Source organism: Anopheles stephensi, unplaced genomic scaffold, assembly GCF_013141755.1.
Source record: "Anopheles stephensi strain Indian unplaced genomic scaffold, UCI_ANSTEP_V1.0 ucontig53, whole genome shotgun sequence".
In the NCBI taxonomy this organism is placed as follows: Eukaryota; Metazoa; Arthropoda; class Insecta; order Diptera; family Culicidae; genus Anopheles; species Anopheles stephensi.
In genome coordinates, this window is record NW_023405420.1 from 57,099 (window position 1) to 81,692 (window position 24,594).

A 24,594-nucleotide genomic window follows, 5' to 3' on the forward strand; every position below is an offset into this window, starting at 1 on the left:
TGCGCCTTCCCAATGGAACGGAAATCACTGTAATGATTTGAAAAAAAGGAAATACCGTGTGTGCCGTACCGTCATCTTTCGATAATAGTCGGACAACAGCAAAAACACACACACACACGTACGTGGTAAAGATGTATGGCGGTCTTTATGGGTCATTGATTTGGTTGGCAAAGTAGTTTTGTCCGATTTGTGCTGCACTTTATTATGGCCTAATGGTTTGTTTTATTGGACCAAGGGAAAAACACGAGGAAGAATAAATAAAAAGCCCGAATCCAATAAAGAAAAGCTTCAATAACAATCGTTCCCTGTCATTTCGGGACACTCATGCTGCCATAAAGTAGTCAAATTTCGTTTTCTTTATTTGAAAAAAAAAGACATAACTTAACGTAAAAGAATAATTTATATATCAGTATCAGTCCGTAATAATAAATAAATAAATAATACATTGAGAGTTGGTTTTCCAGTACAAAATAAATCCCCTAACCCCAAGGATAAAGACCAACTGTCGTTTTTAATCTCGAAAAATTACAACCATCCCTTTTCCCTTTTAAGCTGCTAGTGCCTTCGAGCTGGGAAAACAGTAGAAAATTAAAGATTTTAGATGAATAAAAATAGAACAACATGGGAAAACGCAGTACAAATAGCGCAACCATCTGCCCGTCAGTAAACAGTAAACAGCACAACCCATTCCAAGAAATTGGGGTAATTGTTAGCATTTCCTCCATACATTTCTCTCCCTCTCTCTCACGCCTCTAGTTCAGAAAGACACGGAAAGATACTTAAAAAGAGGAGGCACCCAAACAGGACCGTAAAACGAATAAAGTACAGCACAGCAAGTTGGGAAAAGGGGTACGCTGCTAATAAAAAGCTTATAATTAATGGTATCTCACTAGCAGTGACACATTTCGCCCCGTTCCAGATACTCCGGAATGTCCTCTTGGGTGGGTCATTTTTCTGCCCCGAGAGCTAGAAAAATTGTTGTGAAAATAGAACTGAGTCGTGTGCGAAATGGCGAGCGATTAAGAGGAAGAAGTAAAATGCAATTAAATTTGTTTTAATTAGTAAATTGTACTAGATTTCAGGTAGGTATTCGAAAACAGGAGTTAAAATGAAGAACAAATTGCTTATTTAAGTAAACAATCATCAGGTGTATCAGTAATTCAAAATATCGATAGAATTTATTTTTATTTGGACAACTTATTTTAACTCATTTTAGTAAATAAAACAAAATTTAGTAGAAAGCACAAATACGAAAAGATATTAATAAGAGAGTATCGAACAGACTGGTCTGATTTGTACGCCACCTTCCCAACAACGACTCCGTGGCGCAACGGTAGCGCGTCTGACTCCAGATCAGAAGGTTGCGTGTTCAAATCACGTCGGGGTCAGTTACCAGTGATGACTTTTTTATTTATTTTTCATCGCTCCCAACCGTACACACACACATCCTTTGTTTCCTTTTGCTTTGACATAGGGCCAATTTTGCTTGATTGCTTCTCAACCTCGCTAATCTTAATCAAATCTGAAAGCATGAGAAACCGCTACATGAGCGAAAAACGAAAGTGAAACACATACCGGCCTATTTTCTTCTTCGATCAGCTCGTCCGGAACCAAAGTAAACGGCGAAAGCGAGCGAAAAACAGAGTAAAAACATTGAACCGAAGTTTAATTAAATTATCAACGAACATATAAATAACCTGGTCGCGTTCGCGGTACGGCACGGCCAACACGCACACGCCAATGGGCCAACGCATCATCAGTCCAAAGATAAGCGTGTAACAAGCAATGTGTGTGTGTGCGTGCGTGTGCCTGTGTGTTTCACATATTGCCCGTTTACGCACTTGCAGCCAGAAACAAGCCGGCGCTCGCTTGTGGTGGATGGATGTGCATGATATGCGAGCGCTGGGAAGCACACAGCGTGACGAAATTTGACGACACGTGCGATGAGATTTTTTTTTTATTTTAGTTAGTAAAAACTTGCTTTATTAAATGGTAAATTTTGTTTAAAAAAGATCAAATTTTATCTCCTCCATTGAATACTTTTTTACGAAAACCGCAAAGCTCTAAAATCATTTCCACCACTGTACCAGATGCCTCTCTCGATGAATGGGAGAAGATGTTTACCCAGCCCCACTGACCCACCCCAAGCACTTGTTTTGTTTAAATCGCTACCCCTCCCCCCACCAGGCGCAGCCAGTTGTACGCGTACGCAGACGTCACTCGAACACCCACCGACCGATCCCATCCCATCAATCATCAAACGCAACACAGACGCCAGTGTCGCCCGTTAGCACCGGTGAGCAATGGCCGTCGGGGAAGCTTTTGTCGCCTACTGTGACCTGGACGAGTGCTTCGAAGGGGGGCGAACATCGTCTCACACCTCCTAGAGCGCACGTCGTCCATTTGCATTGCATGATAAACGACCCTAGCGGCATCTGTGGGAAATAGACACTAAACTGCAGCCAGTCGATGAGTGTCACCCCCCCCCCAAACGTTCTGCTGACGTCCGTTGGCGGTGTGCTTTAAATTGATGAAAATATGTGGCGTGGATTGAATTTCGATCGAAAATTGCTGCATAGTGACACAAATGGATCCTGTTGGAGGAAGGGCTTTAGTTTCGCCAGCACAAATGGGAATAAATCGTAGTTCTGCAATTCGGAAACCTATCAAGTGGAGCTTAATTTACCACAATGAAGCCACAAAGCTGCTTCCCAGATATTCTCGCTTCTTAAGTTACCCTTCTAAGCACGAAATTTTAACAGCTGCTCCAACAATTATGCCTCAGTTCTTAACCTGCTTTCTCTCTCTCTATCACCGCACCGGTTGCGTTATACTTAAACCTCAAATAGCTGCCAATGAAACGATAGGTTTCCCCATAACACTGCTAGTTCGCAGAAAGTTGCCCCGCATGTAAACATTAGTGGAATTGGATGTGTTTTAGTGAGGAGCTTCGTTATTACAGCCACACGTTTGAGGTAAGCGATGAATGTTGGTCGTAATCCGAGACGCAGAAAAGTTCGAAATATTCATTTGTGTGTAAATCTGATGAATTCTACGGTACTTTATTAGTTATTATTTTCATTCCGATGAGACATATTGTAATGCTAAACATTCTTGAAGCTATAAGGAGCCTCGAGAAGGGGCAGTTTTTGTAGCTTAAACTAACTTTCAATTAATATTACTCATGTTCTAAGGTTCGACACCTTTGGAATTTTGGAGTGTTGTTCGAAATCTAGACGCTGCAACTACATAAATTTTATTTAATTTAAAAAAAATCAAATTTAAAAGAACTAACATACCATTTTGTCTCGTAAAATTAGATTCGAAGCCTAAAGCCTTATCGCTTCATTACTCTAGGTCGTTGATAGAACAGATGACTAATCATCAAATCTTAAACTGACCTACCAACACCATTTCTTTGATGATAGTTCCGGGAAGAGGACAAGGTCACTTGACAGATTTCCAAATCTTCACATAATGACAATCAGTTACGAAATGCTTTAAACCCTATCTAGAGTGCATCCTAGACAAGAGGGTTCCCCAACTGCTTGCTAAAGCTGTCTAAAGTACCCAAGATAAGGTTGAATTGGAGGGTTTCTAACTGCAATCTTCAAAGTTAAATGAAAATCAATCAATCTTCAACCCTTAAGCTATTTCAACATTTTATACTGTAATGATCTAGTTCTATAACATTGTACGTCTTAATATGACTCAACGCAAACCTGTTTGACAGCTTTGACGCATGTTTTGTATGCTAATATTGATTTCTTTGTCACAACGCTTCTAATCTAAAAATAAACCGCCACTTCAAGCCACTTTAGTAAACAGTATTTATTCCCACGCCAACCCTGCAACACCTTCCAGATAGTGGAAGGGTTAATCATAACGGCATATGTCTGTAAATAACAACCATCTAGACACAAATCAAAATAATGGCGATGACAATCGAAATTTCATCACCATGTTCCACTGACTACGCATGTGACCGTCTGTACCTGGTAAGACGAGCTGCCACAGCTACGAGCTCTCTCCTGATAATCGTACGGCAGGACGGATGAAGGGTTCTGTCGTCACGAAAACCCTGGCACACACCACCGCCTTGACAGTGAAAGATCTGCTACCGTCTGGGCACATCGCATGTAAACCGGTTGATACGGGAACCGGGCGGGACCGGCCGATGGGGTTTGGCGGTGCTGATGCGTTTCTAAATATTGACACGCCACACCACAGTAGTATAAAAGGGAACGCAACTAGCGTGGCGACAGTTTGTTTCAGTGGGGGAGCTAGTAGTTGTAGTAGTCCCAGTTCCCAGTTCCCAGCTCAACATGATCCTTTACAGCGTTGGATTGATTGTGGTGATTGTGTTTCTGGCGCTCAAGTACGTCTATTCGTACTGGGATCGGCATGGATTGCCGAACCTGAAGCCTGAGATACCGTACGGCAATCTTCGACTTTTGGCCGAAAAGAAGGAATCGTTTAATGTGGCTATCAACAATCTGTACGATCAGTCGCCGGAACGACTGGTGGGCGTGTATCTGTTCTTCCGTCCGGCCGTTCTGGTCCGAGATGCACATCTCGCGAAGCGTATTATGGTGAACGATTTCCAGCATTTCCACGATCGTGGTGTTTACTGTAACGAGCATGGAGATCCTATGTCAGCTAACCTGTTCGCCCTGCCTGGACAACGTTGGAAGAGTCTCCGAGGGAAGCTGACACCGACATTCACCTCTGGACAGCTTCGAAACATGCTGCCCACGTTTCTGGAGGTGGGCACCAAACTGCAGCACTACCTCGAGAACTTGGCCACAGACAACCAAATCGTGAACATGCGTGACATAGTGTCCCGGTACGTGCTAGACGTAGTCGCGTCCGTGTTTTTCGGCTTCGAAGCCAACTGTCTCCACAACCCGGACGATGCGTTCCGAACAGCGCTCCGCGACTTTAACAACCCGGATAGCTTCCTCAACAATATCCGAACGACCGGTGTGTTCCTTTGTCCCGGATTGCTTAAGTTTACCGGTATCAGCTCACTCGCTCCACCGATGAAAAGGTTCACAATGGAAGTGATCAGCTCCCATCTGCATCAACGTGAAACGGGTCAAGTTACAAGGCGTGATTTCATCCAGATTCTAACCGATCTTCGTCGGAAGGCGGGAAACAATGTGGAAGAATCGCTATCCGACGCACAGTGTGCGGCGAATGTGTTCCTGTTTTATGCGGCCGGTGCAGACACCTCAACTGGTGCGATCACCTTCACACTGCACGAGCTTACACACAACCCAGAAGTGATGGGGAAGTTGCAGCGCGAGATCGATGAGATGATGGAACGACACAAGGGCGAGATCACGTACGATAACATTAACGAGTTGAAGTATTTGGATTTGTGTATCAAGGAAACGCTTAGAATCTATCCAGCGTTGGCTGTTCTGAATCGAGAGTGTACGATAGACTACCGGGTGCCGGAGAGTGACATCGTTATTCGGAAAGGGACACAAATGATCATTCCTCTGCTGGGGATAAGTATGAACGAGAAGTATTTCCCAAACCCGGAACTCTATTCTCCGGAGCGGTTTGATGAGGCCACGAAGAATTACGAACAGGATGCTTACTATCCATTCGGTGCTGGTCCACGCAATTGCATCGGTAGGTAGTACATACGAACCTTCGACACTTTAAACTCTTAAATGGTGATCTTTTCAGGTCTACGACAAGGGCTTCTTCTCTCCAAGATTGCTTTGGTGCTGATGTTGTCCAGATTCGACTTCTCTTCAACAATACCGCGAAAGCTTAGCTTTGAACCGGTTGCTGCTACACTAGCACCGAAAGGCGGTCTTCCAATGAGGATCGTTAAACGGAAAAGACAATAATAGCATTAACTGTGATATAAAGCTTAAAAAAGCTGCGATCAAAGATCGTATACTAGGATAAGAATTATGGTAAAATAAATGCGTTGTATGAATGGTTATGGTTACGGCCACGTTTGTTTGACATTCAGCACTAGATGAATGACTTTTGAACAGAATTACTGCAATTCTTTGTCCTTGAAAGCATAGAATAACTATCAAATTTAAATTTTTTATAGAATTTACATGCATCTTGTCTGTAAATTTAGTTAATATTTAAGGAATAAAGTAATATCATTTTATTTTGCTTCGCAAATTGATGCTTGAAGTAACGAAATTTTTATTCAATAGGTAAAAACATGCCTTTATTATACGGTTATAATTAATCTTGAACAATCATAATATTAATGAAACTAGTATAAAGTATTAGCACTTTGATGAAGGACTCAAATTTACATTAAAAAGAATAAATAAATTAAAATAAAACATCAAATATAATCATTGTTCTCCCACCTAAAATGTAGCACCACACTGTAAGCATCGCCGAATCTATCTCATGTTGTTTACAAACACACCTCTACATTCAAACCAGTCCCCGAGATTGATCGAATCTTCCAGAGTAGAGCGTCCCTATCTCCTCGCGCATCAGATTAACTTTTTTTGGACACACGTCCAAGCCGTCACCGACACATACGAGCTTGTTGTTGTAGCTTCAAACCATGTACAGCAGCATAAACGATCAAAACATCGCTTGCGCCACACAACCACAGGCGCACCCGGTTTTTTTTTGGGGGGGGGGGGGGGGGGGAGAGGCTCATTTTGGTGATGCTTTATAAGGCTGCCGGCAAGCTGCGCGACCGTTTATTGTGTTTTGTGGCCTTGGATGGAAACGTCTCGGTCGCAATCAGTTCTCGAGCAAGATTCCATTTACCCACCGTGAGCAGTGCCGTGTACACAGTGACAAAATGTTTGTTTATACACTTGCACTGTTTGCGGCCGTAGTGTTCCTGGTTCTGCGATACATCTACTCCCACTGGGAACGTCATGGACTGCCCCACCTGAAGCCAGAGATTCCGTACGGCAACATCCGCACCGTAGCGGAGAAGAAGGAATCGTTTGGCATCGCCATCAACAACCTGTACCACAAGTCGTCGGATCGTCTGCTAGGTCTCTATCTGTTCTTCCGCCCAGCCATCCTCATCCGTGATCCGCACCTAGCGAAACGCATCATGGTGAACGACTTCCAGAACTTTCACGATCGGGGCGTGTACTGTAACGAGCAGCGCGATCCCTTCTCGGCCAACCTATTCGCCCTAGCCGGCCAGCGGTGGAAGAACTTGCGTGCGAAGCTAACGCCAACCTTCACCTCGGGTCAACTGCGTAACATGTTGCCCACGCTACTGGCCGTCGGTGGCAAGCTGATCGAGCGGATGGACGCACTGGTGGACGATAAATCGATCGTGGACATGCGTGACATTGCGTCACGCTTCGTGCTTGACAACATTGCTTCCGTGTTCTTCGGGTTCGAGGCGAACTGTATCCACAACTCGGAAGATCCCTTCCTAAAAACACTTCGAGCAACGAACCAGCGTCGTGGATTTTTGGACAACTTCCGCTCATCGGGTGTGTTTATCTGTCCAGGGCTGCTAAAGCTTACCGGACTTACCTCACTTCAACCGGCGCTCATCAACTTCGTCATGGACATTATCACGTACCAGATCGATCATCGCGAGAAGAGTCAGATCACCCGGAAAGACTTCGTGCAGCTGCTAATAGATCTGCGCCGTGAGGCGGGCAACAACTCCGAGGAGGCCCTCACCATCGAACAGTGTGCGGCGAACGTGTTCCTGTTCTACATAGCCGGAGCGGAAACGTCTACGGCCACGATTTCGTTTACGCTTCACGAACTCTCACACAACCCGGAAGTGATGGCGAAATTGCAGCAGGAAATAGACGAGATGATGGAACGGTACAATGGTGAAATTACGTACGATAACATCAAGGCGATGAAGTATCTGGACCTGTGCGTGAAGGAAACGCTCAGGAAGTATCCGGGCTTGCCGATATTGAATCGTGAGTGTACGATCGACTACCGGGTGCCGGATAGTGACGTCGTGATTCGGAAAGGAACTCAGGTTGTCATTCCCCTGCTGAGCATCAGTATGAACGAGAAGTACTTCCCGGATCCGGAACTCTATTCGCCCGAGAGGTTTGATGAGGCTACGAAGAATTACGATCAAGACGCTTACTATCCGTTCGGTGCTGGACCACGCAATTGTATTGGTAGGTTGGCAAATGTTTGGGTCTTGCAGAACTCTTGTGCTAACATCTCTTTCTCATCTATTCGTGTAGGTCTTCGGCAAGGGGTTCTTGTGTCCAAGATTGGCCTTGTCCTGTTGCTATCCAAGTACAACTTCAAGTCGACGATACCAGCCAAGGTGAAGTTTGCAGCCGCCACTGTAGGGCTTACGCCCGAGGGAGGTTTCCCGATGCGGGTAGAGCACAGAAAGTGAAGCGTTTCTCCACTGATTTGTGATAAGATAAGGATAAGGGTACAAATATAAACCGTAAAGTAGTATTAAACAATTGTTAAGCTTAAATAAATGATGTAACGTACAACACACATAAGACAGCTGTATAATTGGCTGTATTGTTCTTAAAAACCAATCCATTATTTAGAATATATTGAGAAAAAATAATGTTATGGCTAAGCCTTTCTCGATAATATTAAAAACAGGAAGCTGTTAGGTTTTATTGAGAAAAATATCAAAAACAATTGAACGCTTTTTAAAATAAATAATCAATAATCAATAAAGGAAAAAGGCATTAAATAATCTTAGGGTAAACATAAAAAATATAATTTAAAAAAGACGAACTACAAAAGACTTTTAATTAAAAAATCAAATTATAATAATTGCCAGTAAATATTAGCACAATATATTATTTGTTCTGCTATAATCACCAATGTTTGGAGCAAATCCTTGCCGTAATTAATGTAACAAAATTAAAATATTAATCTTTGCTTGTCGCTCGACTTTTATTGCGACTGTCCAGCTATCTTGAGAGCATTTTTTATCACACCAGAAACCGTTGTTCTCTTTTGTCTTTAATTGATATCTTCCCTTCGCACTTGACATTCTCCCCCCCATCCTACCCAACAACAGTCTCGGCCTGATAACGCCCTTATCTTGCTCCATTGACCAGATTTTACCAGCCCCTGGGAGCGTGACATTGTGTAAATGCGAAAAATGACTAGACAGAAATCTGTACCGTTCCCGAAAGTTGCACCGTCACAGTTGGAGAAGTTTCCTTCAAGTCATTGGCGTGAGGTTGGCTGTTGCGTTGGTTTCGAGTAGCACTAATTAAAGACACCGATAAAAAGGCTAAGAGTGTGAGTGTTGGCGTGCATAAAGATACCAGCTATCAGTAAAAAAAAGCTTAGTGGAGTATACTCACAATAGAACTGCGCGTGACAGTTTTAAGACATTTGGGGAATAGAGGAGCAAAATCACTAAAACAATTTTATTTAAATTGTTTTTGTTTTTCCACCTTACTATCCCTTCAAATGGGGCAAAAGCCCTATTTTCTTAACCACAACTCAAACCAAAACCACCACAACCCACAAGAAATTTTGCTCTAAATCTGAGACATCTCCCTCACTTAAGCAAACATGTCGAAAAGCCCCAAAACCCATCAATGGAACGAAGACAGGCTCGCCGTGGCGCGCTAACCAAAACCGTCACATCCCTTTTTGACCGGATTTATATGGCAATACGGGTGTGTGTGTGTGTGTGAGTGAGTGTAGGCGTATGTTTTGATGGGTTGGGATGACAGGTCAGTAGGAAATCTGTTTTGCCGACCTGCCGAAAAGTGTGTCCCGTCAATCAATCGGGCATTGGGAGGACCTCCATCGATCGTGTCTGCTCAATCTCGGCAAGGATGATTTTTAACGTAGGTGGAAAATGAGATTCGGTTTTTGGGTGAGGGTTTCGAAAAACTTTAGGGCGGGCCGGGTACACCGAAACCCAGTGTGGCTGTGGGTAAAAAGGTTAATACAACATTGGCCTAGTTTACCGATCGTTTGAAATGGGGAAAAAATATTGTTTTATTACTTTTGCTTTTCTATTTGTATCGGTGGTCGTGCTATAGATGGGATAGGTTGTCAAGAGTGCAGAGCTATTTGAATTTAGCTCTTGCTAGGTTCCAGAGAATCAAAATTGATTCTAGTGAAGGTGAATGGAATGAGATGAATAGTCATGAAGCTGACACGCATTGCCCAGGTCTTAAGCAGAAAGCGATTGAGATTTGCTTTAACAGATTCTTGGATTTTATTATATTTGGATGTATTGCTATGGTTTTTTTTTTCGGATGAATAATGAATCCATTAATACAAATATTACTTTTTGTTCGAAAGAAACAATAAAAAAGCGTTATCATATGCACGATGATTTGAATTCACAAACCCGCCTACTGGGTATGCAATCCGCATGACAAATAGCTGAAAGTTATACTATTTCTGGAATCAATTTATGATTTCTTCTGCAAAACTTTCATTTCACATTTCAATCTAAAAGAAATTTTCAACAAACACCGATTTTTCACAAAAAAGCTTGTTCCCCTTCCTTTTTACCCCCCACAAATCACTCCCAAACGGGAAGGTCAAATTTCCTGCTTCGTAAACAGCTCTTATCCATTCGTCGTCGATGGAGTGCGTGGCAACTTGCCCACGTTGGAAGCTTCATAATATGGCTTTTCCGTTTTCATCGATCATTTCCGGTCGTTTCGTGACCAAATGGGGAAAAAGAGAGAGAGAGAGAGAGAGAGAGAAAAAAAACACTCACAAACACAACCATCGCTGGCACTTAACCGACAACCTGCGTTGATAGAACTTCCTGCCCAAGTTGTGTGATTGGATGGAAATCGAAACGGGATGGAATTTTTCGTTTACTACCCTATGGGAAGCACCTCAAAAGATAGAGCGGAAGGAGAGAAAGAGAGAGAGTGAAACGAATCAGTGTGTTGAAGGATGGGAATAGAAAACGGAAAGCGTTTGGCGTTATCGGCCTATAAATTTTAAATGAGCTCAAATTTCCTCCTTTAAATCATCGTCCGCGATGATTCGATGCGGGGAAAATGTTTTATTTTCCCACTCAAACACTCGCTTTTACTGCATATGGTGCTCAACTCGACCTTGCCTGAGAGTTGGCATGTATAAGAGGGAGAGAGAGAGAGAGAGAGAGAGAGAGAGAGAGAGAGAGAGAGAGAGAGATGATAAAAATTACATTGCACTGATGAAGAACCGCTAACCGGTGGATGGCGGTCGCTTCAAGGCACGCAAAGTTCAAAGCATTTTCCGCGACTTTTGAGACTTTAGGTGTTTTTTTTTTCTATTTCCCTTTTGCTTTTTTGATTTTCCTTGTCGCGCTTCAGCAAAACAGTAAATGCCAATGAGCTGATGAATGGTCCGGGAAAGTGGAAAATAAAATATAATTTAATTTCTACCACAGAAACACAACGACAAACACAAAAAAAACCTTGCCTTGGAAGACATCGGAGTAATATTCAATGCAGATGTACAACTGTTATTGAGCCGTCAGCCATAATGCGGAAGTTTTTGCTCCGCTGGTCTCGCTTTACGTGCGGTAAAGTGGGGAATTCTTCCCAAGGAGAAGAAAATGAAATATTTCCCTGCCTTAACCTTAACAAGTCAGGCAACCGTCGATCGTCGTCCGTGGTCGGCATGTTTGGCATTTTTCCTCACAACCCCCCCTCACAGCTTCACAGGTTGGGTTGTTTCGGCAGTTTTAGTACTTCCTTTCTCTGCTTCTTCCCCTTTTTTTTTTGCTCTTACATCACCGTTCGAGTGAAGCAAACAACACACCGCCGAATGATGGATTGATAGGAGAAAAAAGGTAACGGAAAATTGTTTAACGAGTTTCGCGCGCACACTGTGCGGAATGTCTTTTCGCCGTGCTTTGAGCAAACGCTCCAATGCATTTTCCTCCCCCCCTTTTTGCTCCTTTTTCCCCACACAACCCTCCTCGGGGGCGATGAATTTTCCTGTTTCGCACTGTTCGCGATATAAGCCGCAAGCCGAAGGATACCCGCTTTTCACCACCGGCGCACGCTAATTATGGTGCCGGGAAAATGCTTCCGACTTCATTAGCATGAGCTCTTTCGCACGAGCGTGCGGATTGACGTTGGGACTTCGATGTTGTTATTTGCCACCATCCCCGGTTTGTGTCAACCAGGGGAAATCGGGATGCCATGTGTGTGTGTGTGTGTGTGTGCGCACGTGTGGGGAAGTTACATTGCGATGCATCCTACCCGTCCTAATCACTCCCAAAGGACAACGGAAATGGGTCGCCTGATAGCAACTAATGTCGTGTTACTTCCACGCGGAATAGTAGTAGCAGCAGCAGTAGTCGTTGCCTTGAGGCGGGAAATCCGGGGTGCGTTCATAAAACATAATTTACTTGACGAACGCACACAATTCGTCTTGCGTGGTGCGTTGGCCGGAGGTAAATTACCGCGCACAGTGGGAAATGAGATGAGGGCAAACTGGATAAAAACTATTGACTGGCTATTGTTTCAACATGACTGTTGTATGTAAATAAAATCAAATAAATCTTGTATAAAATATTCATTACACACTTTAGAACCTTTATACATAGAAACTAACGCTAAGAAAATATATATATTAGTTTTGTCCAGCCAATCGAGAGCCATTCGCCCATTGGCACCATATTATTGCAAAATTGTAACATCCCGATGAGTTCTTCCAGCCTGTGCCGTAGGAAAGTTTTCTCCAGCAGCTCGGAACGATGCAAACGAAACGAGTCGTATGGGACGCCCACACCCTGCTTATCCTCTCCTGAACCTCCTCCTTCAACCATTCGAACAATCTTACGAAGAAGCCCGTTCCTTGCTAACACGAGTGCGAATAAAATGTTCGACAACGTAGAGACAAAGATCGTGTAGCGTTCGTTGCCAGAACCAGACGATAGAAGCTGCCGACGCCACGACTATTTTTGAGGTTCGGTAGGGAAGCCAAGAGCGTTTGAAAAATTAATCATTAGCAAAAACCTTCAGCATCGTCAGCATGGCAACAGCTCCGAGCGCTAGGAACACTCCCCCCAAGAACTTCCCGAATGCCCAACTTTTCATAATCACTAGCCTTCTGGGTGTGGGTAAAATTGGGAGGAGAAAGTGAATCGGAGGAAGATTGTTGCGGGGATTCTGGCACGGCGTACGGTTGGGTACGGTTGGTCGGTGGATGACAAATTTGGTAGCCGTATTGCCCGCAGCGCAGGCCAGGTCTCGAGCTTGGGATGCCTAATCCCTTATGATTGAGTGCCTATAGTTGCACGATTCCTCGATGAATATGTCTTTCTCCCAAGGCTATGATTACCGCCGACGGCTTAACGGGCTTTTGTCGTGCGTCGACGATGAAAGCTTGCAGTTGTGTTGTCAAGGGCTCGATGGCTCGATCGGGAGGGAAAAGAAATGTGAGGCGATTTTTTAAAGGAGGGCAATGAAAATGTGGAAAAATAGATAAAGTTTTTTTATTCTTGATCATTCGATAGATTTGTACACAAATTGTAAAAAAAAGTTCTCGTTTTTGAATATTCAAAAAACCAACCAAAAAGAAAGTAACCCCTGAATGTAGGCAACATGGGAACAAAAGCAGTTTAGCACCTACTGTTGACAAAAAATTCTCAAACAGATGTTATCAGCTGCAGGACAACTGCTCCAGCGAAAAATGATATAATTTTAAACACAATGACTACGTACAGAAATTGTTATGAGATTACTTCCATCAAGAAAACTAATTTAATTTTCAAACCAAAAATAAAACTTTTACTGAGTGCACCTTACCATACGATACCGATTTCCATTCAAGCTCATTTGATTTTAAATTAAAATTACGACATGATGCAAACATAACAATAAACAGTGAAGGATAAAGCAACAACACTACGGAGCCAGCTTTAAACCCCTATTCTCCTGGCGCCAGTCAAACCCAAAAGGCTTCTCCAGCCATTCCATTCTTCCTCTCCCCTCTACCCAACCAAAACGGTGAAATGAAAACAACGATAAAGCTTATTCCCATTAAAAAAGTTGGCGTATTGCCATCAATTTTTATTGTCACTCCGGCCCACCATTCCACCAAAATTTCCCAAGGCGTTTCCCATGGCGGACGAAAGTCTGTTGAGCCGTCGTCCAGTCAGTTTACTCTCTCCCATGAGGTGAACGGACGGTTAAAATGGTCAGCCACAGCCCCTAAGGTGGATGACGATGGTGCAGAAGACTTCCACCGACAGAAGAGGTTTTTTCCCCCAACCGTCAAAGTATAACAATCATCATGAAGGACCTTTTATTATTCACATCGTTTGCCTGCAAGGATTTGGACACAAGCTCAGGATGCAAGTCATGCGAGCTTCCCGAAAGCGTGTAGCAATGTTTAATTGAAGCGGTCAAAAGTAGGACAAATCCTCTGCTTTGTATTGTTTCGAGTTTTAAAGTTTCAGGGTACATGAACGAAAAAAAATATCCTGAAATTATTCCCTTTAGTGCAGTTTAAGAATAACAACCCACAATTAATGAGAATTAAAATTGAATAAAGAGGCTTCACTCACATAAAGCATAATTTAAGAGAGTTTTTTGATTCGCTAAACTATCCTTCAAAGTACTAACAAACGTTGATGGAGGCGCCCAGTACCTCGAGCCCGAAGCTATACTTTGGTGTTATACATAATTGGTGCGAGTTTTGTCCTTGAAACACTAAGTACAATGCGTTTAGTAACTCCTTCTAGATGTCCTCGTCTTAAAGTCTTATAAAATATCAAACCAGATATGCTTGTCCACGCTTTGTACGAAGCCATCCCACAGTTCATAGCGAGACGCAACGAGTTATGAATTCAAAATGTCGGCGCACCGTCCGGGGGCACGCATGTGAACAGCACGTGAAACAGCACTGTACCTGCTGAACGAAAGCGCGCACCCGGCAGCAATTCTTGCGTAACGATGATGATGATTCCGTGCGGGAAAAACAATTGAACATGCAAAACGGCAAAGCACAAATGGCCGCTTTCTTTCGCCAGCCGGGAGAAATCCTTTGTTCGATGCGGAAGGAAAGTCGTTTCCTGTTGATGAAAATTGGCCCACGGAAAGCGGTAAGACATTGACTATCACTCACCCGAGCTATAGTCGGAGCTATGGACGATTGATGTGCACGGTACTATCCTAATGAACAAACTCCTTTATCAGGTAGCAAAACGAACCTGCAGCGGAATGATTCAAGTAGGAACCGCTTACATTGTACGATGGCAATAAAATGATTCGCCGGAAGAAACGCTTTTCGTACAATTTCCATTTTCAAAGGCTCTCGGCAAAACGTTTACGAGTGGGGCAAACTCACCGAATCGAAATACACCCAGCCCAGCCATTGTTTCATTCAATCCACGCAAAATGGCGCCGGTTCAAAGCTAATCAACAGCTCATTAATTTTCCTTTCCAATCCACTTTCCCAGCTCCGGATCTAAGAGGAATCGAGGAGGTTTTCCCATTGTGCGAGTGTCCACGATACAGCTGCTCGGTTTTTACGATTTTCCGGTACCGATTTTTCCACTGAAAAACGTGGAAACTTTTCCCATTCGCTTCGATTGGCCACTGTTCGTTGGTGGAAGTTTGTGTGCGCCGCCGTTTTTGTGCTTTACCGTTGATTTTTGTTTAATAATTATCACAACTAGTATCGCAGAAGAAGTCAGACAAGTGGAAGAGGTTTTATGAAAATTTATGCTCAAAAATTTCCACCAATAAATCATGCGCCAAGTAACGCGATGGAGTCTCATCACGAGCGACCAGCAGCGCTTCAAGATGAATTTTATTCATTGCCTTTCTTTCCGCTTTGCCTCCTGCTCATCACACACCGTTTTGATTTAGGTTCGCTTTTATAATCGTACCGGCATGAGATGTGCTTTTCTGTTAAAGCTACCGTTAAAATGTGTGTTAAGATTGCTTTACACGGACACATGCATTCCGCTTCGGTGGTCCTATTGTCTCACCGCTTCAACTGTGCCTTATTCTTTTACATCAATCTGGTGAAATGTTTCACATGTTGGGTTTGCTTTTCAAATAGAAAAAAAAAGAAACGCACCCACACAACTTTGCACTCTTTTTGTGCGTGTGTGAGTGTTGGAAGCAAAGCAGAAGTTAATTTGAAGTTTATATTTGATTTATACCACCAAGGTGCAGCACATCGGAGCTCAATGGTGTGGAAAAAGAACCGAACCATTTCCATAATTCATAGCACTTTTTGACGGGCTTTCGGAGGTTTTGATGGAGTACCGAACGTGTTGGTATGTGTGCATGTGCGTGTGTATAGGAGTTTATGATCGTGAAATATTTCACACCATTTGCTTAGGCTATGAAGGTGTTTTGCATGGATAGTTAAATTTATTCATAGACCGTTTTCATTCGTGGAAGCTGTTAAACGGCAGGGGAGATTTGGTTTCTTTAAGCTATAGTGAGCTCTTAGAGCTGGTATTGTTTGTAGTATTGATTAATAATTTGATAAATCAGTATATCATCCATGTGTGTTCTCACCTGGCCTCGGCCTCATTTTGAAGCTTAGCTATCAATAGGAAGCTATTCTCTCACAATGTAGCTCTGCGCTCATTATGTATCTCTGCTCTCACTAAGTAGCGCTTCCCTCACTAGGTAGCTCTACTCTGACTAGGCAGTTCTTTCCTCTCAAAGAAGCTCATCCCTCGCTAGGTAGCTTTGCCGTCAGCACTTAGCTCTTCCTTCACTATGGAGCTCTTGCCTCACTAGAATGCTTTTCCCTACTTTAATAGCTCTGCGATTTCTAGTTATTTATATCCTCAAAAGATAGCTCTGCCGTCACTAGGAAGCTTTCATATCGTTCTGTCAATATTAGATAGCTCTTTCCTTACCTAAGTAGCTCGATTCTTGCAAAGTAGCTCAGTCCTTACTACAAAGATCTAGCTAGGTAGGTTGCGCTTCCCTACAAGGAAGATTCATGTGACTTTGAAACTCTGTCTCAATAAAGTAGCTCACCCCTCACTATGCACCCAAACTATCGTCATTAGGTAGCTATTCTCTCACTCAATAGTTTTGCCTTCACTAGGAAGCTTTCTTTGAACTCGTTAAAGAGGTCTACCCTCACTATGAAACCCTACCTCAGAAAGAAACTTTTTCATCACTAGATGGCCTCATGAGGATACCCTGGCCTCACCATGTAGCTCTTCTCTCCCAAAGTTGCTCTGCTCTCTTTAAGAATATTTGTCCTTAATAGGCATCTGTGTACTTATAAGGTAGTTCCTCCCCTTACTAGATAGCTTTGACCTCATCAGGAAGTTCAATCCTCACTAGGTAGCCCTTCCCTCAATAGGAAGCTCTTTCCTCACTAGGAAATTTTGGCCTCACTTAGTAACTTTGCCCTACTAAAGTAGTTCTGCACTCACTATGAAGCTCCCTAGGTAGCTTTGACTTCACAAAGCTATGATCTTATCAAGGTAGATCTTCGCCTTACTTGGTAGCCCTTCCTGCACATTGTAGCTCTATCCTCACTAGGTAGCTCTTCTCTCTCTGCATGCTCTTCGCATTGAGTGAGCAGTGGAGTTACTAGAATGCGTCGTCTCTCAAAATCCAGTTCAACAAAACCTTAATTTTTTTGTAAAAACTTTTCTTCCGTCAAATGCTCACTGTGCGTTTCCCAAACGTCTGCATCGTTTAATTAATTGGCCGTGATAAATGGCACACAATAAAAGTAGTTGACGAAAATATTTATCACAGAAACTTCGGTACGGAATTGTATTCCCCTATCAACAGAATAAATTGTCTGTCATCACTCGTTAATAAAACGAACGTATGAACTACGAACCATAAAACCACTACCTGCAACGATTCCGATTTTTAAAGGCACCATCCATAACCTCATCACGTACCTCACATTAAATTCCGATTCGAACCTGGTTTTACAATGAATTCTACTGAACTGTTTCCCCATAGAACGCATTTGGCCCACATCTCACTCAATTGCCCGAAGCCCTCGTGTTGGTTTTCTGCTGGAATCAAGCAAATATAAATAAGCACACAGACCGAGAGCACAGCACAACGCATCCAAAAAGTTGCCATAATCCATAAAGCGACCATTTTCCCAGGCAACCGTTCACAACCCTTGCCATCCATGGGTGACCCTTTTTGTCGATTGTTTCTGGCCCAGCGTGGCGGCAGGCGGACGGATGGCTGGGAACAGAATCGTGGTAAGCGCCCAGCACGTCCGGCGTGCTTCTGCTCCCAGTCCCCTACCGTCCCCGTTGTAGTGGCAGTTCGAAGGACCAAATTATTCCTGATTTACAAGGCCTGCCCTGGGATAAAGCTCCGAATGCGGCAGCGGCACGTAGCGACAATAAAGTACAAATTTATTCATGATTCGTTTGAATCAGAAAAGGCATTAAGATCCGGAGCAACCGGGCACAATCCAACCTCCGGCCGGTACTACCCCAACCCTTTTATTTGTTTTCAGCTCGACCGGGGGAACGGTTCCGGGGAAAAATGAAACATTTCCGATGCGATTCTAGCTGGCTGGCTGGCTGGCTGGCAAGGTGCCGAGAGCGTTTTCGTAGGTGCACACGGCCACCTCGGGGACATTTGGCGAGGTAGTCGAAACTAATGTTGAAACAAGACACAGAACAACTGATTATGGAAGTTGTAATTTTATTTACATGTACCCGTCCCGTACACAGTGACGGTCGTCCCGATGCACTATGGGACGTCTTGGAAGGTCTTCTGATAAAAAATACCCTTTTGATGGTTTTCATTTCTGAAATCTGTGACTAAACGAACTTCTGATTGGGTCTTCAAGAAATCACTAAAATTTGAGGAAATTTCACAACCAGAGGGTACCACTATACTAGATTATTTTATGCGAAACGGAAACTACTCTAATGCCTGATGTGTTGTGGACTCCATGAAGTTCTCGAGTTCACTACACAACACTACTCGAAACAATCTGATCTAGAAAATATTTGACCATCTCCACCCCATAGTCCGGTACCATCGCCCGCAGGGGTTGAGTGAGTTTTCCGACTCTGGATTGCAATTTCCATCAAGCAACTCGTTGTTATGCATTGCTATATTCATCAAAGTCAGCCAAGATTTACTCAACTGGTCAGAGGACGTCGACAGCAACAACAACAAAACATCACACTGATTGTGCAAACAGAGTGTTTCTATTTGAATTTAATTTTACTTCCATCATATGCAAACGCAGTTCAAAGATGGACGCCTTGTCAAAACACCGCCCCTAGTGCGAGCTAGATTTACGACCCGAGTATAAATATGAAACCGTGCCCCGGCAGATGCATCAGTTCACAAGATTGTTATTAAGATGGAGACAAAACTGGTGCTCGCCCTGATTGCCTGTGGGGTCATCTGTCTGCTACAGGTCAGTAGTTGATTCCGCCGAACTCGGTCAGCATCAGCTCAGGAACACCCATTGTTCACACAGTTTAGTTTCTTCGCTAGACCACCCCGACCGAAGCGACCCGAAAGCATGTGCAACAACTGATGAAAGTGTTCCGAGCCATCGACTTTGACTTTACCAAGAAAGCGTTCTACCTTCATCGGGCCAAGTACGGCGTACAGAACCAGCTCCGCAATCCACTTTACTTGAAAGCAATGTCGCTTCCACGTAGCGCTAAGGTAACATATTGCGACATTTTCGCACAATTCTCGAGGAGCGTTTTTTTTTTCCCCGTTGGGGAAAAATGATCAAAAAATATTATTCCTCTCATCCGCAACCCTTTTGCTTTCGCAAAGCTCTCCCAACCGTGCTTGAATAAAATGATCGACGAGGTGAACGATCTTGAGAGCACGTTCTATGCCGGGTTCAGCTTCAACTGCCACGACCATGACCAATATTCGATGGACTGTCTGGAGGCGGCCGAGCCGACATACTTGGACGGACTGAAGAAGCTGGCCGCCAGCACGGAGCAGTGTCTGGTGCAAAAGTAGACGACGGCAACGACGACGACGGTTGAAACGAATAATAAATTTATCTGAACCATGGGAATTGTTGCTTTGCTTCAATAAATCATTTATGCGTCAACGAGATGTGAAATATTCAATGCTGCTTAGGTGGACGAAAGGTCCTTTGGGTCGAACGGTGGTTTTCTTGGGGGAGGTAATTCATGCTTCATTAAGTTATGCTTTCGATTGGTAAATTTTTGAGAAGGTTTGAATTGAATTTAGAAAGCTCTAGATCATAAAAATGCCGCTTATTTATTTTTATTGCAGTACTAGTGAAACGCTTTCCAATTTTGCGTCATTTACTGATGGAAGATGAATATTCGCCTCAAAACAAGGGAACAATTTTATAAATATTTTTTCAACTAATTAAGACCACGAATGCACACAAAAGAATTCAATTAGAGTCTTAAGAAAGTATAAACATAGGCGCCTAAAATTATGCAAACCGTAATCCTATTACTAGTGTTCCGAATATTTAAAACTTTTTCATCACTGTTTGAATCTGAAACTATTTTAAATTTGTACAAAAGAATTAAAGAATTGTGAATGGAGTAACGTTGTGCAAAAACATTCGAATTTTCTTTAAGATTCATACAATTTTAAACAAAAATCTCATACCTCAACGTTACGTTATCTGTTTATGGTTATCTGGTTTATGGTTATCTGGCTTATGGTTATGATTTCCTGCTTCATAGACTTAATATTATCCGCAGCTGGATTCTCAGTTCCTGCTAACTCGAATGGACTCGATACCTAGTCCCGCCATTGTGTCATAACAAGAGCAATCACTTCACAGGTTGTTTATGAAGATAAAAAATAGTTCAACCACTCATCAGAAAACAAACATAGCTGAGTTCAAATAGCTATTAACTCACTGACAAGCAACGAAGGTGAGCAATTGCATCTAATTACGATTTTATTTACAAATCTGTTACCAAGAGCATTTAACAACTGTGTCCACAACAACATTATACAGCGATCTTCACTGATATAAGCAACTGTGAGGCAAGCCATTCCACGTGAAAAAAATGATGTCTTCGAAGCCTCTCTGGCTACTAGCAGCGCTCGGGTTGATTTGCGTGATTCAGGTGTGACTTAATACACTTCTTTTAGTTTGTGAACATTTGCTTACACTTCTCAAAATTATCCCAGCTTTCGACTGTCGACGCCACACCATGGCACGCCCGGCAGTTACTACGCTACTTCCGCCGTATCCAGCTCGACAAGACAAAGAACAGTGTCTACCAGGACGATGTGAAGGTTGGCATTAGACGGCATCTGCGTGCTCCACTGGTGCAGAAAGCGTTATGCTTGCCAAAAGGCACAAAGGTATGTACACATTTCCATCGGGTTCGTCGGGTATTACTGAACATTCGAGTCTCATAATTATTCGATTCGTTCGTCCCGCCCAATAGCTATCGAGCGATTGTTTGTACACGATGGTCGATAAAGCTCGGCAGCATGAGAATAAATTTTACGCCCGATTCACCTACGCCTGCAAGCAGCATGCAGAATATTCAGCGGACTGTTTAGAATCGGGTCGACCGTTGTACTACCAGGCTCTCCAGAACCTTGTCAAGGAAACGTTGAAATGTTGGACGCTGTAGATGCTGTTATTTTTTTTCGCAAATTAATGATTGATTAAACAATAAGTTTGCGTAACAATCGATTTTTCTGGTGGATACATCTATACCTTTCTGCAGCTTCACTAGAGACGTTTATTTAATTTCTTCTTCAAAGTCGCGTTTTTCGACAGTTTTTTCTCTATTTGTTATTTTTGTTTGTCTTCAACCCGCTGCCGAAAAGTGGAATGGAATTATTGAAACAATGCTATGTCAACATGCTGCTTAACGACCCATCTTGAACACGTCACCCGAAATCCTGAATATTCGTCACCCCATACCCCGAATAATACGCTTGAATCCCTTGAGCCTTAACCACCACCCAAACTCCCAAGATGGGTTGATTTGGGTTCAAGCAGAGCTCCAGCCGCCAACAAAAAAGGGTTCCAGCTCTGTTGTTCTAAGCTGCCACTGGTGCTGGTCTAAAACACCCCCGGAAAAAACCTCTTCCCATTTCTGCCAGTTGGGCAGGATGTTCTCAGCTCCCACGGATGGAATGGAGCTGGAAGCAAAAAGTATATCTCGCAGTTATTAAAACGCTACGCTCGCCAGACCCAAAGTGTGGAAAGTCCATTACTGCCCACTGTGATGCCCTAGCATCCCTTTCGTACCATTCGGTTATTCGAAGCGCAAACCAAAAAAAAAAGCTGACAGTAATGTCAGTCCGTCCGGGCTAAGGGTCAACTAGCTGGGAACCATGGAGTGCGTAAAGTGACGATAAATAAAGCTGCGAAAACAAACTCCGAACATCATAATAGGCGATAAAGGCTTTCATTAAGGCAAGTAATGAAAGGACATCCATTTTCTGTGCATTTTTTTTTTCTTGCTTTTGCTCTGCCCCAGTACAACGGATAGGCTGGTTAGCAAAGCTTTACAAAAGCCCACCAACATTAAATAGATGCGTTGGCATTAGGTCGGGACTAAATTATTGTTATTTATGTTTCAGATGGACATAAGCTTTGATTGGATTTTTTTACCATAAAAAGGTCGAAATAATATTATTTCTAGCAAACATTTATTTAAAACGATAACATATTTGATTAAGCCTTCCAAACTCCGAACCATAATCAGCGCAACATCAACGATCCGAACGATTTCCATATATTGAATGTAAGTTATCATAAACACTCAAGGATTAAATTCCGTACCAGATTATTAGACCGTCAGAGCAGGAGTCTCCGCTTTTTTCCACTTCGAAGCAAAGGCAACCCAGTCCCTTCACTCAAATGGTACACTCCAAATGCTGAATTGACCACACGTGGTCGAAATTTGATAAGGATCTTGCTCCCTGCCAGCGACACCAGACTGATTCGGACGAATTTTGGACCGTATTTTGCCTCGCATTTTGGAACCAATCCCTAGGTCTCCGGATCGGATCTTTTGAATTTTACATTTGACCATTTATCGGGTACATGTCTCGGAAGACTTTAACCCTCCCCATAGACACACAAACGCTCACTCACCAACGATGAATTCTATGAAATAGTTCCGTTGAGGTTTGATGCTTCTTCAGTCCTAGAATCGGGTTGGAAAGAGCGGGAGCGAGATGCGATGCGGTTAGTGAATAGAAAAAGAAAGGTCTGAAGGTATAAACACCACACTGTAATCAAACTCTGGGGGCGCTTTTGTGGCAGAGAAAAGGATACTTTTGGGACTCGACCGTTTCGGGTGGGAGCGCACACAAAAAAAGTAGAAGAAACAGTACCAGCCCAACCACTCTAGCCATCGAAATGGACGCCACTATGTACTCTGTGTATGTGTGTGGTTATTGAAGATGAGAGCAGAAGAAGATGAAAAAAAGCCGCCCGATTTTTTTTTTTTTTTTTTTTTTTTATTCATAAAGAACGGCCTGGCCGTATTGCAGCCGCCCGATTTTCCCTGCAGGAAATGATTTCTTTGATCCAATCATACCGTTTTTCCTAACCCCCAACAGACGAACAACTCTTTCTGATTTATCCCTCCCGTTTGATGGTATTTGGTTTTGTGGCCTTTTTTTGTTGTTGTTGGCGGCCTTGCGTTCGCAAGAAAGCATGAAATGAGAACGTACTATTTATAGGCATAACCATTTCGTGCCAGACGAAGAAGCACCGACAGTTTGATGTAATAATCTGTATTTTGCCTTGGAGGAATGTAATCGAGCTCAGCGTGAGTCCTTGCGATTTTTGGTTTGCTTCCAGTGAAACGACACAAGAAGCAACAATTACACTGGCTCCTGTAGACAGGAATTTGGGTTCATTTTCAATATGTCTCACAATTGGAGCAAAATACGTAGAAGTATTTATCGTCTGGAAGGAAGCTAATCAAATTATCTTATCGAGAACAATTATCCTTAAGTATGCTGTGGAAAATATTTATTTTAAGCCAAATCATCCAAAGCATCAAATTAGGAATACCCCAATGCAAACCAATTGTGCCAAGCGAATTGCATACTTTAGGGCGTAACACTAAAAATCTATTATGAGATTTAACATTTTTCATGTTTGATAAATTTCATTTCGATTAAATTTGTTTTTTTCCTGGATTTTTAAGCTATGAGAATAATGACATAATTTGATATACTATTACTTTATCGCTTTTATTATATACTACATCGCTTTAACAGTTCTCCGACTGACGTATAGAAGAGACTTTGATATGAAGATGTGATGGTCACAACAATCCTTCTGATTATTTTGTAAAAATTGGTCTCTCGCTCTCTTTTTCTCTAACTATCTCTCTTCCTCTTTCTGTCTCTCTCTCTCTCTCTTCCTAGTCAGAACAATTTACTAGAATGAATCTCAAGAGACGAATAACTGAACGTATCAAGCTAGATAAATCCCAGAGCAAGGCCATTTTGTCATTCAAATTGCATACTTGAAGGCAACTTTGCCAACGGGACTTATAAATTATTAATTGTTTGGGGCTTTTCAAGCATTTTTTATAAAAATTCTGTAAAAAAAATTGTTCAAACTTTACTTTGCTATACAGGAAAAAACATCTAACTGTTAAATTCCTTTTTTAATTTTTGGCTGATCCTTCTCCCTCTTACGAGCGTAGTCCTATTAGAATGCAAACAAAAACACAACATTTTA

The 24,594-nt window shown here is 42.8% G+C and overlaps 3 protein-coding genes and 1 non-coding gene across 4 annotated transcripts; all 4 read left to right on the plus strand.

The window, feature by feature from the left end:
• Window positions 1-1,316: 1,316 nt before the first annotated feature.
• On the plus strand, window positions 1,317-1,388 carry Trnaw-cca. The gene has a single exon. It is a non-coding gene; the product is annotated as a tRNA-Trp (tRNA).
• A 2,865-nt stretch (window positions 1,389-4,253) lies between these two features.
• On the plus strand, window positions 4,254-8,542 carry LOC118517141. The gene is made up of 4 exons (XM_036062999.1): window positions 4,254-5,643; window positions 5,701-5,865; window positions 6,681-8,126; window positions 8,196-8,542. The coding sequence occupies exons 1-4, from the start codon at window positions 4,326-4,328 to the stop codon at window positions 8,354-8,356; spliced, it is 3,090 nt and encodes a 1,029-aa protein (XP_035918892.1). The 5' UTR covers window positions 4,254-4,325; the 3' UTR covers window positions 8,357-8,542.
• Window positions 8,543-19,167: 10,625 nt separating this feature from the next.
• Window positions 19,168-19,990, plus strand: LOC118517140. The gene is made up of 3 exons (XM_036062997.1): window positions 19,168-19,317; window positions 19,398-19,574; window positions 19,692-19,990. The coding sequence occupies exons 1-3, from the start codon at window positions 19,261-19,263 to the stop codon at window positions 19,884-19,886; spliced, it is 429 nt and encodes a 142-aa protein (XP_035918890.1). The 5' UTR covers window positions 19,168-19,260; the 3' UTR covers window positions 19,887-19,990.
• A 925-nt stretch (window positions 19,991-20,915) lies between these two features.
• On the plus strand, window positions 20,916-22,324 carry LOC118517139. Its single transcript, XM_036062996.1, has 3 exons — window positions 20,916-20,989; window positions 21,054-21,230; window positions 21,317-22,324. Exons 1-3 carry the CDS (start codon window positions 20,930-20,932, stop codon window positions 21,506-21,508), a joined length of 429 nt encoding a protein of 142 aa, XP_035918889.1. The 5' UTR covers window positions 20,916-20,929; the 3' UTR covers window positions 21,509-22,324.
• The last annotated feature ends 2,270 nt before the right edge of the window (window positions 22,325-24,594 follow it).